General features: G+C 33.9%; 1 protein-coding gene across 2 annotated transcripts in view; it reads right to left on the reverse strand.

The window, feature by feature from the left end:
* Nucleotides 1-7519: 7519 nt before the first annotated feature.
* Nucleotides 7520-17198, reverse strand: part of NLGN4X (neuroligin 4 X-linked) — a gene marked incomplete at both ends in the record, with an annotated part of 135588 nt that continues 125909 nt past the window's right edge. For both annotated transcript variants that reach the window (XM_084306533.1, XM_084306532.1), the window contains one exon: nucleotides 7520-8369. In XM_084306533.1, the coding sequence (XP_084162659.1) occupies nucleotides 7520-8369 (850 nt within the window). The remainder of the gene's footprint in view (nucleotides 8370-17198) is intronic.

Here is a 17198-nt window from a genome sequence, read left to right on the forward strand (position 1 = left end):
AATAGCATATTATAACAGAGAAAAGATAGGCATTAAAGTCTCACAAACCAATCCCATGAGCTACTGTTGTCCAGCAGCTCTCTCACTCTCTCACTCTCTCACTGGTCACTGCTCCTTGAGTGCCTTCATAGCCTTTTCTTGCAGTTGGCAGCTCTTCTGCAAACTGAGTGAGGAGCTTGTGGTTCTCTCTGTGTCCTGGGAAAAGCTGGTAGCACAATGTTCCTCTATCCCTACTTCCTCATTGTCCTTTGCTGAGAAAAGGAAAAAAATTGCTGGTAAACAGCAATCAATTACTATTCTTTGTTTCTTGATCCCACATTCAGCTTAGAGGGACCTCTAATAAATGCAAACACCAATTTTGATGGTGAAAGAGCAAATGGTTACTGGAATACAGCCTGTTCCTGGGGCCTTCCTTTTCCATGCCTCAACATCAGGAAAGTGAAAAGAAAAGTAGATTTGGAGCATAATCCTCCTCTGTTGGCCCCTACATAAGAGGATGGTTCTCCAGACAGGACCTGTACATTGCTTCTTTCATTATTACCTCTTTATTGAGTCTGGTACATTGCCTTGCTTGGAATAAAGTGATTTGAAAGCTTAGTTTTTCATTTCTTGACACAACTGCACATACAGCTTTGCTATATTATCTACCATTGATTGCAGCACTATTGCCTGGCAAATCTAGGGCATATTGGGATCTAATTTTTATACTTTTCAATACCCAGATGAGCACTATAGATTATGTTCAATGTATCTAAATCCATATGGTATAGCATTATGATACAATGTCTCTGTCAAAATTCCATTATAATCTCATCTGTACTGATTTCATTTGACTATTTCCTGTGAAAATGTATCCATTGAGTACTTTTTTTCTGTTGACCTTCCACATAGAAATCCATCACACTGTTTAAACTTCATATCTTACCATATTATATCATATTGTATTTCTGCATGACACATTCATTTAGAAACAATGTGCATTTTATTCCTATTTATTTTAAACAGTTCTTCCTGCAATTACTTTGCTACTCCTTATAGACAGTCTTGAAAGCACAAACTCTATTAAAAATGCTTTTGTAATATCATCTTCTTTTCCTAAAATATACCAATTCCACCTTAGCTTCTGAAGTCAGATATCCAGTGACTGAAGTGCACTAAACAGTCATGCAACTTCTCTCAGATCGAATGTTGCCTTTACAAAATAATCAGTAATGCAGGACATGAGAGTGTGGTCCTCAGTATTTGCAGTTTCTATGAGTTTTACCTTAAGGTCTTGTTTAATTTGATGTAATGTAATGACATTTTAGATCATATTAATGGTAACTACATTTATTTCCACAGATATGTGAAACAAGTCTCTTCACCAAGTGGGAGCCAGTAGCCACTTATACCATGAATTCTTGTCATACAAGGCTATCTGTTCCTGACACCTGTTAGTTTGCTCTGATGGGAGATATTTTATAAAAGCTATAAGAAATATAAATGTTTTAGAAAGCTTTTTTATGGCCTGATGATGCAGCTTAATTTGAGAAATCTTTCTGGGAGAGAGGATGAAAGACTCAAGAAAGATTCAAGAGCAGTATAGGAAAAAAAAATGTTGACAATGAATAATAGCAATGATGTAAGTAGCAGAGTAACAGGACAACCTGGCTTCAAGCTGACATTTCCCACTAAGACATACACCATGTCAAACCACAACTCTTGGGCTGACGTAAAGTACAGACATCCATACAGACTGAGGCATTTCAAGGATTATAGATATTGTTATGCAAATATTCCTCTAGTGGAACATTTTGGACACCTAAAACAGAGCAAGGAAAATGACAGATGAAAAAATTCTCTTTGAGATTAATACAGCATGGAATGGAACAAATCTGGTGACAAACATAACTGATGTGACAACAAAAAACATCTTGGTAACATCTGTACCTCTGAGGGAAGTATCTGATGAATTCATGGTAAAAGATATGGGATGACATGAAACTTGACTTGGGTAGAACAAAAAGTGTTACATCATACATCACAAGCTGAAGGAAGAAAAAGTAGTCTCTAGAAAAGATTGTGATTATTATTCTTTTTAATAAAGCATAAATAAAGTTCACAATATTTTTTGTGCCATGTTTTTGGCTGTTGGAGAGAAACATAACTCTGCTCTCTAGTCTAAGCTTGTATATTTCTGTTCTAGCTTTTCCTTTTTAATTAAACCTGGAATTTGGGGAAGGGGACTACTCTGAAATATTTGGATAAACTATAATCCCTGGAAAGAGGTAGTAGAGGAAGAACTGTTTATGCTTTCAGTATTTGATAGTCACACGTAGTAGGGAAAACAAAAAGATAACATTAATTTAATTTCTCATTTATGTAAGTGGGTATTTCAGAAATGACTAGAACTGGCTGGTAAGGTGTTGCTGTTTTTATGGGAAAAGGGCAGAAAAGGCAGTTGGGAAAATGTTCATATTATAAACATTTGTCAAATTTCAATTTAAATAAATAAATACATTGAATGTACCTGATGTATTAAAAGCTTATTTTACATTTCAGTTGTTGCAATACTAATGCATGTTCTCCTTAATTACTGCTTTGTCTCAGGGGCATATCAAGTCATTTGGCTTACAACAAAATTCTTTCTCTGATTTTATTTTATGACTGTCTTGCATCCATGTAATCTCTGAGTGTCTTGGGCTTCTATACCACAGTAAAATTTGGATAAACTAGTTTGTGTAGGACAGAAAAGACTATAAAAGCATAACTTCCTTAGGAAAACATAACTATTGGAAGACAGAGTGAGGGCCTTGTTGGCCACAGCTGAACACCAAACAAAATGGTTTGAATCAAAACTGCATCCCAAAGTGAAATCTTTTTTATTATGCTACAGCTCAAGCAAGATATTTAGACATTTCCAAATCCCTTCCTTTTCATTTGCATTCATGAAAGGTTGATACCTTACTTGTCAGTCTAATGTGAGATGCTGATAAATATTTTTTAAATATTATGATATTAAATACATAATATCATAATTTCTAGTGGGATGAAAATCCCAGGTTTTACCAGCTGCTAATGGCCTCTGGAGAGATTCAGGTTGATGAGTTTTGTGATGTCAAACAGCTGTAGATGAAAATATGAGAAACAGTTGACAATAATTAAATACAGATGCAAAACTATAAATCTGAGACAAGCACATAATTGTCATGGTATTCTTTTGTATGATTTTTATGGATATTAAATATTATTAAATTATTTTTAAGTGTAAATAGGAACATACTAATCTGCAGATTTATATTTCAGACAGTAAAGAAAGAAAACAACACAATATTTAGTTAGCATGAACAAACTTCTGAAGCTTTTTTGTTTGTTTGTTTGTTTGTTTTTTAATGTGAAATTCATTAACTGGAGAAAAAAAAAAAAAAAAGTTATTTATTGAGTTCACCCAGCAATTTAAGGTGAACAATCCACAGAAATGACACAATTATAGCCTCTTTTCTTGTGTATAGATTATCTCAAAGCAAGCTGTGACATTTCAGAGATTACTTGTAACTAAACATATTTGCGGAACAATTCTAAATCTGCAGTTTATTTGCAAAAAAGCTTTATATACAAATTGAATATTCAAAATTCAAGCTGCTTGATTAGGTCAATAGGCACATGTTTCTCAGAATCTTGATTTTTCATATTAAAAATCTGATATGAATCATTCAGAATTTGCTTTTTGCAAATACTCTTCAATATTATACTCAAAATTCATCAGACCTTATTGTTAGTACCTCTATTCAACAGAATAATTACAGAAAGCAAACAATGTCCAGCCAACGTTGCTAAAATATCTATGTACCTTTCCACTGAAGGGAAACCTGGCTGATAAAAGAAATTTAATAGCATAAAAGAAAAAAATATATATTTGCTTACTCAACTTTAAAAGGAAAAATGATATTGGCATACCTGCAAATACGTATTTTCTCTAAATATATATGAGTAACTTATATTGCTACTCCTACATATTTTTTCTTAAAAAAAAATAGCAATTTATCTGAATTTTAAATACTAAATTAAAGTATATTTACTTGCAGAGGTTAAAAGCATAACATTTTCTGAATTATTTTGAACCTTAGTTCAGAAGGTAACATTTTTCAGCTGCTAAGCTATACACCACTATGGGAAGCTGCTTACCTAAGCTTTTTTTCAGTGCTATAGAAAATACTAAAACAACAATTAAACTATTACTTCAATGGGAGTTGCAGTGCATACAGGTAATAAATATATGGAGCTTATTCTCTTATATCTTCATAGGCAGAGTTTTTTTCCTTTTACTGGTAGGCTTATAGAACTACAAAGGCCATGAAAACCCAAAGCTAACTTAAAAGTGCAACCTTTGTTACTTTAATATTTCTGTACTGTGTATCAAGGCATCATTTACATTAGATAATGAAGAGGAGATGGGGCAGAAAACGTACCTCCGAAAGACTTTCTAAAAAAAAAAAAAAAAAGATGAACAAGTAGTTCTTCGCACAAAGCATTAGAAAATACCGTGATATTTTATTATTAAAAATGCTGCTGAAAAGTTTATACATATGTGTCCAGCCATATATATCTTCTATCATTACTTAAGGCAAAAAAAAAAAACAAAAAAAAAAAACAAAAAAAAAAAGTAGCAAAACAATAACAGAAGAAACAATTAAACCCTGCGTGCCTCTTAAGGTCAAGAATATAAGCCTGGGAAAGTACTTTCATTTTTCTTTTACAGTTTGTAAAGTATATTTTGTTATCATTATTATAGAATTCTATGAAGACCCTATAAATCTGTTCCCTCTATAAATCATACATCATTCCAGATGTATTAAATTATTAAATCAACTTGATTATAATTACTTTTAAAAGCTAAAATCATTCACTTACAGGAACTTTTTTTTTTTTTTACCCAAATGTCACAAGCCTGACACAGTACTGTACATATTGCTAGCAGAAGACAATTGGAAGTACTAAACAAATACTGTAATTCACATTACAAACATACCCAACTGATTATGATGCCAAGCATCATTACCATTTTTCTTTTCATTTTTCTTTTTTTTTCTTTTTTTTCTTTTTTTCACCTTTTTTATTTTTTTTTATTTTATTTTATTTTTATTTTCTTAAGAGTTACGAGCTGCTGCATCTTGGCTGAGGCATTACATAGGTGGTGGAAATGGCCTGGTATAGAGACAGCATTAATCAACATTATGTGATGGATCAGTGAAAAAGATGGTTTTCCATTTGCTACTACTTGTACTTTGGGCTTGTTGCTTCACCACATTCCAACCTACGTATCCAGGTCAGGTGTACGGTGCATGATATATATAAGATATATATCATCCACATGTTGTGTTTTTATCATGTCATTAACTTTCTTTTTATCTCTTTTTTTTTTTATTTCTTTCCTTCAGAATGTTTTACTGCTTGCTATGACAAGGAGTCATTCAGATGAATAGGCCTCGGTCTTCTATTTTTTTGTTGTTGTTGAAGTGACTATTCCAAGATGTCTTATTAGGAAAAAAAAAAAAAAAAAAAAGTATAGAAAACAAAAAGAGGTACAAGGCATCCTGTGTTAGATTCTTATGGGACATATGATATTGATGCAGCTTAGTCATGAATTTATAATACAAAATACATCTGGGATAATCATGTTCAAGTGCAGACCAATTTTGTTCAAATATCTTTGGTTACAATCTCTTGATGCAGTAACGTTCTAAAATGCAAAGTGATCTTCATCTGTGAGAACTTATTTTTAGCTTTTCACATTCTAATCAGTTGTTTGAATCAAATTGCTAAATTTCTTGTTTGGTAGCTCTGCATGGATTTTAGTTTTCCAGTGAAGGAAGGGCAAAAGGGAATAATCAACTAAGAATTTTGCCTTCCTGATGCTATCTGGAATTTTTGGTTACATTCAGTTGCAAGAGATCTGATGAACTCTCTGCTTCTGTCTCCATAATATTCACCAACTATGTGATTGCTGTGTAACAAACAAGCAAAGTATTTTCTGATAGGTAGGTGCTCCTCTCAAGGACAAAGCCAGGTACAGGGCAGAGAAATTCTTTAAACCATGATAATTTCTGAACTCTTTATGAAAACTTTAAAAAACGTCCAAGCCACCATTTCCCCACTTTCATTTCTTTTGTTGTTGTTTTGTTTTTGTGTTTGTTTGTTTAGTAAGAACAAGAAGGTGCTCTCCCAGCTGAGACCCCTCTGCAACTGCTGGTGAATATAGAATTAGTTTTCCTCAGAAAAAATTGACCAAAACATAAGCTTTCTTTGATATTGTCAGGGCACAAAACTCTTCCTAATGTACTACAATAACCGAGAACTACAAACTGGACTCTTTGTATATACATTATTGGATGTCTGTTGGTTCAGTTCAACAAGCTTATTATAGTAATGTGTTGTTTTGTTTTGTTTTGTTTTCATATATTTTTTTTTCCATTTTCCGATCCATTGCTATGTTGCAATTTAATAAAGGCTAACACAAAATTAAATTATATATATATATAAAAAAACTGTTTCAGAAAAAAAGCAACAATCTCCTATGAATACTTTAACATGCACTAGTGTAACCTGTAAGAGAAAATATGCAGGTCACACAGACAACTGTATCCTCTGCATGACACCATGGCCTCATATAAATGAAACATGTTAGAAAAACCGCATGATTTTTGTTTATCACTAGTAATTAAGAAGTAAATCCTCCTTTGGCCTGGAGGAAACAGAGGTGGTATGACTAATGTATATACACATAGGTCACAACTGAATGCACAATCTTTCTAAAAGCTCTTTTCAAACTGAAAACAACAATAAAAGCTTCTTTTTGTTGTTTTTAAACTCACAGCTATGTACATTTTTACAAAGTTTCTTTAAATATAGTTCAGGCTGGCAAATCATCTCTTTGCACAGAACTATACGTATTTTACTGCATAGTCAGTCCTCCTCTTTTTTTTTTTAATTTTTGTTTTTAATAATAAAATTCTATTTATTTCCCCCATCTGGATTACAGCTTCATATGCTGGGAAAAAGCCCATGGTGATGTCTTTGTTTTAACAAGGGCCATTCATGGTATGGCACATAAAGATTTTTTTTTATTATTTTATTTATTAAAAAAAAAGAAAAAAAAAAAAAAAAGAACAAACACCTGTACAGTCACTGGCTCTGTGTTCCAGAAGACTCTGCTTGTTACACTCAAAACACAATTTTAAGTGATTTCTTCTGGACTCAACTTTCAATTAAAGGGATTGAGATCTTAAAGCAGTATTGTAACAGCAATGTACACTTTTCACATTTCACAGGGTTTGTACTTGATCTTTAATATCAGAGAGTTTCAGTGGGAAGGATCAGTAAGAAAATAATGACCGTCCTTCTCTTTTACTTTTTTTTTTCTTTTTTTTTTACTTTATATTTGGACAAGTTGTTCAATGGATGGTATTATAACTTTTTCTTCTTTTATTTATTTATTTTCTTTCTTCCAGGTGGCTTGTGAGGGTAAAGTGGAAGGGCTGAGCTATACCCTAGTGGTTGAATGTCCATGGGGCAAATTCGTACTGTTTTGTCCTCCACTGAACGTGTTGAAAGTATGCAAAGGCTGCATTCCTGTTAATGTATTTGGGATCATGGTTATGGTGTTGGGCGTCATGAGAGGGATGTCATCTGGGGACCTTCTCAAAGTGAGTGTATAGTCAGGTGGGCAGGTTAGTCTCAGCGTGTCATGGGCCTGCAGTGATTCACACTCATGGTCATGTTCCAGCTGTTTCATCTGCAAGGACATGATCTCTTCATTTTGTATGTGCGCAATATCATTGGTTGTGTTCCTCTGGGGACTAGGACGCCTGTGAGTCTCGTGGCGCCGCTTATCCTTCTTGTAATACAATGCAGCAAAAGCTAAGATATTGAGGAACAGCAAGGACGCCCCCACAGCAATGGTGACACTCAACTCTGTGGAGTAATCTCGCTTGTTTTCTATTAGTACTGTTGTATCCTCAGGAGCTGTTTTATGGGTGTCTTTGGAATGCTTGGGGTTGTTGGCAGGTGTCATTGCTGGGCGTTTGGTAGCTGGCCACAATTTACCAGGAGAACGTCGGGTAACATAAGGAAATGATGTCATGTCAGGAGGGGGGACTTTAGTTGTTGTGGAAACATACTGAAATATCTCATTCAGGTTGTGAAGGTGTGGCACAAGCTCCAACCAGAAAGCAACTTTTGTTGCTCGGTAGTGATCACGAACTCGGGGTTTCAGGCCAATATGGAGATAAAGTTGATCTTTAGGATTGTATTTGGACCAGGCTACTTCTTCAAAGCGGTTGGGTTTTGTGTGGATGAACTTTGTGTCTTGTGGAACAGGCTGGTTTGGATCTCTACAAAAATAAAAACAAGCAATATTACAGTTACTTGAAAATAGCAACAACAACTACAACAACAACAATAAAAACTTGTCTTTTAGTTAATCCTATCCTTATATCCTTATATCCTTATATCCTTATATCCTTATATCCTTATATCCTTATATCCTTATATCCTTATATCTTATACTTAACCTAAAAACAGAAGAAATACCTCCCAAATTTATAACAGATGCTAATATATAAACAAAATAATAATAATAAAAAAATACTTACTATACAGTGTACCTCAGACACACTAATATTTATTTACATGAAAACAGAAAAAGGAATGTGTTCAGCTCCCAAAAGTTCATCTGGAGTTCTGTGAGTCAGTCTCATACTCCAAAGCGGTCTTAGAGAGGTACTAATTATCTTCCCCCATAAAGTAAAGTAAAAGTGTACCTTCTCAAGATTTGACATGAACATTCTCATTTAAGGTACCACTACTTCCACTGCTGCAAGCAATAAATATAAGCATCTAATCTCTGTAGCAATGTTGGAAATCCATGTGACTATGAGAATTTATACCAGCTGTATATGACTTTAAAAACTTCAAAATGTGAAGTAGCAGGGCTAATACATGTAAACGGGTGCAATTTGTCTTTCTGTTCCTTTACTGAACTGTTAATATCCCTTTGTTCAGAGACCTACTCTTGGAAAAAGCTTTTGAAATATTTCTATGTTACAAATCATTCCATCGTTTGCATTAAGAGATAACTGTCTTGTGCTCAGTACTACTAAATATCTATACTTAGTGGATTTAGGACAGTGTGTCCTAAATTCCATCCCAGCTTCTAGGGATAAGACTTATGTTAGCTGTCAACAAGTTTTATAGTACTTAAGTAGCAGTAGAGATAAGAGTGGCATGGTACAGTAGCACAGAGATAATTTAAAAGTTATTAACCCAATACATTTAATTGAAATAATGCTTTTCCTATCTTTTTTTTTTTTTTCTTTCTTTCTTTCAAAACATTTTAAAATAAAGGCAAATATATGTACTCAAAGGCATTTAAATATGGTTGGTGTACATGTATGTTTATAATTTTGTTAAACCGTACATAAATATGACTTTGTCTGGGCATGGACAAATACAGGATTTAAAATAACAATCACAGTGCAATACTTTGTTCTGCATGAGTTTGAATCTTCTATAGTAGCAAAGCATATTTTCTGAGATTTTGTGATAAATTATAATGATTCACTTTCTGCTCATTACTCTGAGAACCATCCATTCTCCTTTCCATTCCCATATGCATTATTATATTTCATGTGAAAATGATTTTAATATTTTCCTTTTATATTTTTCCTTTAATATTTCCTATAATTTTTCCTTCCATATTTTAATATTTTGATTTTCTTCTAATATACTGTTATTGTTATACTGTCCTGGGAATACAAAGACTCACTGCTACAGATTTTAAAGCCCTCTTTTTTTTTTTTCCTTTTCAGTTTCCTTTTCCTCTTGAGCATGATTGCCTAGTTTAGTGTTCCTTTGTTATTCATTAACTATTAGCTATTCCTTAACTATTCTTAGCATAACGTGCTAATTTGGGTTTAATAATCTTATGATTCCTGCATTCACCTGTTTACTTGAAAGAATTTATATTTTTTTTGAAGAAGAAGAAATTTATTTCTATAAATATTTAGTACTTTGTTTTACTATGTTTGTGGGACTTCCCCCCCCCCCCCATACTACCCTGTATCAAATCTTTCCTATCTCAATAACATATAAATTAAGAATTCTAGAGCTGTGGCTATTTTTTAATTATTTTATATTATTTGTTGATATTTTACAGACTAAAAAATAAACAAATCCTGTAAATTCTGAAAAAAAAAAATAGAATTTAGTTTCTTAGTAATTGTTCATCCTGGCTGAAACTAGAAGATTAATATCCATTTTCAAGCAGTGGGGGAATAGATTTTAATATGCTGTTAGTTTGAGGAATTGTATCATGCACTCCAGAGGGAAAGAAATGTATTTCTTCTGTTCTTAAAGAGCAGACTGAAGGATTTGGCAAATGTAGAGAGGAAAATATTTTTCCAGTACAATATATCTACCTTCAGGCTCAACACATAAATTCTAAAACAAACAAACAAAAAAATCAACAAGTTTATTAAAATGCAAAACATTTATTTATTTATTTATTTATTTTTGGTCAGAAACTCAAAATCCTGGAAGAGCTACAGCACAAAATCCCCCTTGTGTTCTCCTCACTTGCTGTTCTGATTCACAGCACAAAAGACTCTAGGAAGGATACTATAAAAGACATAAGCTAGCTCACACAAATATTTCATACACAGTAGTAGGGAATGAAGAAGCTGAGCAGTCCGGCTGACTGGACTAATCCTTTTCCCCTACTCCTTCCCCAGGTGGAAGTGAAAGAGGGGATGGAGGAATCCTGGCCCTGTTGAAGGTAATGGAAAGTTTACCTTTGTTTACATTTAAAGTACCAAAGTGTTTAGATTATTTTTAAATGGACCTATAAACATAACAGGAGATGATGATTTTAGCAAATAAAAATTTTTGAAATTAACATTCTCTTTTCCTACAGACTACAAAACATGTAAATAAACACCTCCATTTCCTTCCCTCTCTTCCATTCAGCATCTCTATGTCTTCTTTTTAACTGTATCTATTAGGAATATCAAATTCTACTGCATCCTTCTTCAGCCATGAGAAAGAAGCCTCCTTCAAACGCAAGAGAGAAACTTACAGACACATGTGAATAATCCTGTATTTCAGAACTTGTTTACATGGCTGTGCATGGGCATATTGAAACAAGGCACAGAAAAAAAAAAAAAAAAAAAAAAGGGGGTGTCTGGGTGTTTGCTAGTCCTAAAGAAAGGTCATTGTTTTTCTTAGGGTATCAGAATGTTACTTTTGGCATCAAGTCTAGAGTGATCACTTAATAACGGAACCGATGAAATACTGTCACTGAATTTGGAGAATGTGTAGATTTATTTATTTTTTTTCAAAAGAAAATTAAATGACTAAATGCAGTCCTAAAGAAAGAATCTACTAAAGAATGGATCTTAGTTTTACAGACTTATGATGATTTACCAAAATTATACATTATAAGAAGATTTTTACTTTCCTTGGACCTTCTTCTATGCTCATTGGTGATAAAATCAGAAGGTTACAACTTCCAGTATGTTAAGTCTTTTCCTCGTGATGTTGCAAAGTTTATCTTCTTATAAATATTTTTCCAATACCCTACTATAAATACTTTTCCAGTATTGTAGACATAAAATATAGATGTAATCATTTCCATTATACAATGGAAATTATTACATGTTTGACAAAACATTCACTATTTTAATTACAGATTTAGTTTTTTCAGCTTCTAACTTCACTGGTGTTTATGGATATTCTTGAGGTTTAAATTCAAGAAGGCACAGAACAAAAGACTGCTGAAATATCCTCCTTTAATCTCCATTCAAATCATTACGATAGAAATATAATCTGACCAATATGTTTTCAGTTCTGAACTTCCTCAGTTAATGGATCTCATAATGGATAATGGTTCCCAATCCCACTAGTTGACAGTGTTTTATTTATTTATTATTTTATTTTATTTTAGTTACCCTATTGCTAGAACAAAATTGATACTTTCATTCATTTTGTTCTCTGATTATTTTCATCATTTACAGGATTCAGTTTAAACACATTCTCTATCAAAAAAAAAAAATGCCCCTATTATTAAATGCTTGTATGCAATATATATTGTGGTCTTTCTTGTCCTGTCTAAGGTATTTTTATTAATGTGCAGAATCACCTGATGTCACTTATGATGTCTCTCTCCCACTTTCAGTCTACACTGCTTTTGCTCAATTTAACATGTTGCCATTTATTTTCATTTAATTCAAACTTCACAGGCTACAAACATACATTCAAAGCATTGTTTTTTTCTCAAGCATAAATGTGTCTGCAATTAATGCTGACTGAAGAGTAACACACATTCCTATTCACAAGGTGAATTATTAGATGACCTATAGGACAAATGAGGGAACTGAGTATTTCACACCTGGTGATATTGGCTCTGAAGAATGTCAAGAAATGTTAGGAAATTTTCTCTTATTCAGAATTCCACATGGCATGTTAAAATGCCTTTTATGTGCTTTTGCAAAGCATTGACCATTAGTCAGCATAATGGAACTGTTACATTAATGCATTTAAAGAGTTTCATTTTTTTTGGTGACATTCTCTGACTTCATCAGAGAGTAAAATGTCTCAACAATTAAAAACTGGGCCTGTCTCTAAGATACTGAAAGGCCCATTCATAATCTATTTTCTTTCTTTTCTTTTAACTCCATATTAAACAAATAAACAAACATAACAAAACAAAAAACACAACCACCACCAACCAAAAAAATAACAAACTCTGTAGACCTTCTTCATGCTTACACTAATTTTTCAAGTTGTCACAATAGTAATAGTGATGTAGCTACTCCTGCCTCAAGCACTGGTACAGGAGGTACACAAACATGTTTTTTTTTATTATTATTATTATTTATTTTATTTTATTTTTTAATTCCTTATCTCGTTTCCTCACTTATCACCAAGTCCCACTGTTGCATGTTCTCAGTCAGCTATTGTAAATATTGTAGAAAGCATACCATAAGTACTCTGTTTCATTTGACCAACAGACCCAAAATAAATGTTTATTTCTTCAGATAAAAACATCAAAAGAAATGCAACTCATAAGAGTTCAGAGAGTTCAGAGAGAATTTATTTGAAAACACATTTTAATCATTGGAGATCTTATTAGGTCTTCCTTTAGAAAGCTGAACTGAATATAAAATTTAGATATCTTTATTAACTCAGATAATAAAGAATCAATGGCAGGATATAACTCAGGAGTATTCTTCCAATTTAAAAATGAATCAAGGATATGTCTTTCCAACCTATATCTTTCCCATCTCCAACACAGAGCTGGATGAATGAGGGCAAAAATAGAGTATTGTAACTACTCAAAAGAGGGTAATTTTTAGAAACCCAATAGATGCCTCAGAGAGCATGTTTTCATATCTACTGCATGAATCTTCAAATCCTTCTTCACAAGCATGTAGCTGGCAGACTATCTTTTAAGGGCTGACACACAACCCCTCACATTGTTCAGTCTCCCTATATCGATATATCTGTGAAGGATGTAACATGGCCCTAATATTTGAACATTTGCTGAACATTTGAGCATATAAAATTTCCATTATGGTAGGATAGTGCTACTGGCAGCAGACTAAAGCTTTAAGTGCACCTCTTAATGAAGCTCCCATGCTTAATTTTCCAAATAGTGGAATGAAAAGCCACATATTCACATCATTTTTATATCCCAAAGGTAGTTTCTCATGCCTACTTTGTAACAAATTATTTCCCTATTTCTAACCATGCTAGAAACAATATTTTAAAAGGTTAAGATGACTGTGAATGTAAAAAACAAACAAACAAACAAACAAAATAATAATATAATAAGAGCAAGGTAAAAAATGGAGGATTAGCAAAAGCATCTTCTAAGTATTCATTTTAAGCATGACTCATTTGCCATTAAAGTCACTTTAATTGTCGCCGCTTATTTGCTGATAACCGTCTTCAAAGTAAAACACAATAAAGCACTGTGTTTTGGGCTGTGCCTTTAACACCTAGTGTTTTTACAGGATTGACCTGCCCTCCAAACCTAGCTTTGTTCATTAAACAACAGTGACAGCAGGTCAGTTAAAAGCCATTAAAATGATGCACTACCTGAGCCATAATTATACAATAAGTACCTCAATGTTGTCTCTGTGGGACAGTCATTGAGACTCAAAGAATCTCAAGAGACATTAAAATAATAATATAAAAAAAATTGTCAATTTTAGTGTTTAAGGTCCACCTACAGGGGAAATATCAAATGGCAAAATCTGTCACTTAACAGATTTTTCATGTATTGCCATGGGTAAAAACAGAAATAATGTCCAGTTCAGGGTAAGGGAAATTATTAATTTAAAATTATTAATTTAATAAAAGGTAGAAAAAAGAAAAAAAAAAAAAAGAAAGAAAGAAAAAAAAAAAAAAAGAAAAAGATAACCAACCCTTTATTTTTGAGAGTTGTAGGACCTCAAAGGACACCACATAGATTTCAGATTGCATGAGGTGTAGAGAGAAGAATGGTTTTTCCATATACACTCTTGATATACGGACAGCAGCCCCACAGAGAAGGATCTGGGGTTGTGGTTAATAGCAAACTGAAAATAAGCCAGCCCTGGCACCCAGGAGGGCCAACCGTATCCTAGGGTGCAACAAGCATGGCATTTCTAGTTGGCTGAGAGAAGTGACTGTCCTGCTCTACTCTATGCTGGTGCGGCCTCACCTCGAGTACTGAGTGCAGTTCTGGGCACCACAGTACAGAAAGGATGTGAAACTCTTGGAGAGTATCCAGAGAAGTGATACAAAGATGTTGAAGGGCCTAGAGGGGAAGACGTACGAGGAGTGGCTGAGGTCAGTTGGCCTTTTCAGCCTGGAAAAGAAGAAGCTGAGGGGGTACCTCATCATGGTCTACAGCTTCCTCACGAGGGGGAGTGGAGGGGCAGGCACCGATCTATTCTCTTTAGTGACCAATGATAGAACCTGAGGGAATGGTGTCAAAATGAGACAGGGGAGGTTCAGGCTAGATATCAAGAAGAGATTCTTCACCGAGAACGTTGTCTCGCACTGGAACAGGTTCCCCAGGGATGTAGTCACAACACCAAGCCTGTTGGAGTTCAAGAAATGTTTGGACTATGCTCTTAGTCATACGGTCTGAAATTTTGGGTAGACCTGTGTGGTGCTGGGTGTTGGACACAATGATCCTTATAAGTCTCTTCTGACTTGGGATATTCTATGGTTCTATGATTCTATGATATATGTGCCCTGTTACTCTTGTTTTGAGGTGCTACAAGCTTCCCTTTAGCATTGGTTACAGAGTTCCCTTTACAATTGGTTACATTGGTTTCCCTGTACCAGTGGTTACAGAGGAAACACAATCTTAAAATATTATTTTCCTACAAGTATTCTCCTGTATTATCCAGAATAATTAATATCATATTAGCTATTGCTAATCTTTATATTGTTCATATAAACTAAGGGGAAAGAAAAAAACAAACAAACAAACAAAAAACCCACCTATCTTGGGTTGGTCTTTCCCCTTACCTGGGAAAAATGAATCTTTACATCTAGAGGTCTTTTAAAATAATGTATCTTTCTGTCTACAACATGGCAAGTTTGTAATGCCACATTTCTGTCTCTTCAACTATAGGGAGGCTTCAGAAATGATTCATGGCTCTCCTGAAGTACCTGCTATATTATGTAGGTGTAGTATGACCATGGATTCATAACTGGGTGATGGTATGTATAGCTTGCTGAAATTGGCTTTCATGTAGCAACAGCTGTAAACTGCTTATGACTACAAGTAATGGGACTGCAAGAAGCTCCTCAAAAATTGCTTAAATTCAACTTATTCTACATGGGACAATCATAAAGAAATTAAATATAACAGCGACACTGTGGAGATCTCCATACCAATTCCAAACACATCTATATGAAGTCCTCTACATATATGTGACACTCGATTCATACAAATAAAGACACAATGATGGTAAAATAGTCTTCCTGAGTGTGCAGTACAGCCAGCATGCAGCATTCTCTGTCCATAAACTAAGCTTTTGTGCTTAAGTTTGTCCAAACCAGTCATCCAACTGATGACTTATTGTTTCCAAAAACATCTAAATATTCCACAGTTCATTCACTCATGTTGTAGCCCTGTGGAATTTCTGCATTTTAAAGTACCTGCTTGTCTAAAATGTAACACAACAAAAGCTTTCTTTTTCCTTGTAAAGTGACCTGAAGCTTGTGATTGCTTCTTACTCAATTCATGCTCAAGGTTTTTGTTCAGTCTGCAAAATCTCCCTCCCTTGAACATTGTTTGGATTCATTAAAGGCTGCTAGAGCTGAGTGTTTCACACTAGGCACCTCTGAATTTTTCTTATAGTGCTGCATACCATTCACTGCACTGCAGTAAAGCTGCAGTTTCCAGAGTCCAATCCTGCCATTAAACTTTCATTGGAAAGATTTACAGCCCCTTTGTGCCACAAGTGTCTTTGTTTTAACTGAGTACCGAAGACTCAAGGTTAACAAAAAAAGCCCTTGCTGTTCAAGTAAAACACTGCAATATTCTTTAGAGGAATGTTATAGAAAGCGGGCAGAAATTATTAATGGCACTCACAGATTAAGCTGCTTTGAGGGATCTTTCCTTGATGTTTACAACTGTATTTCAGCTAAACCTTGATGTCTCTATTTTGTAAGCAGAATTAATTTAAATGTTCAACCTTCTCATAGCAAAATTTATATCTGAGTCTTTTCTTAATCCTAGTGAAGTACTTTGTGGCCATTACAGCCACCAGAGGGAAAGAAAAAATCTTTCCTATGTCTGTCTGATCCACTTCTTCCCTGAGCTTCTATTCCTATGAAGGTCGTTAAAAAAAAAAAAAATAAATAATAATAATAATAATAATAATAATAACTTCTTTACTTTTGTAAGAGATAATTGCTATCTGTATGCCAGTTCCTTCAATTTCCTCTGATTTTTCAGTATCTAAGTGAGCCGTCTTTTTCCCTGAGATGTGTTTTTTACTAATAATTTTCCTATTTTTAAACCAAAAATACAGTGCTTTATTCTTCTCACTGAGCTACTGAAAAAAAATAGTTTGAGGGAACACACTAATCAAAAATGTATTAAATATGAATAAGCCCCAGTTACATACTGTCTCATGCATACCAAATAGTGCTATAGT

Source organism: Netta rufina (assembly GCF_964035555.1).
Source record: "Netta rufina genome assembly, chromosome: 1".
NCBI lineage: Eukaryota > Metazoa > Chordata > Aves > Anseriformes > Anatidae > Netta > Netta rufina.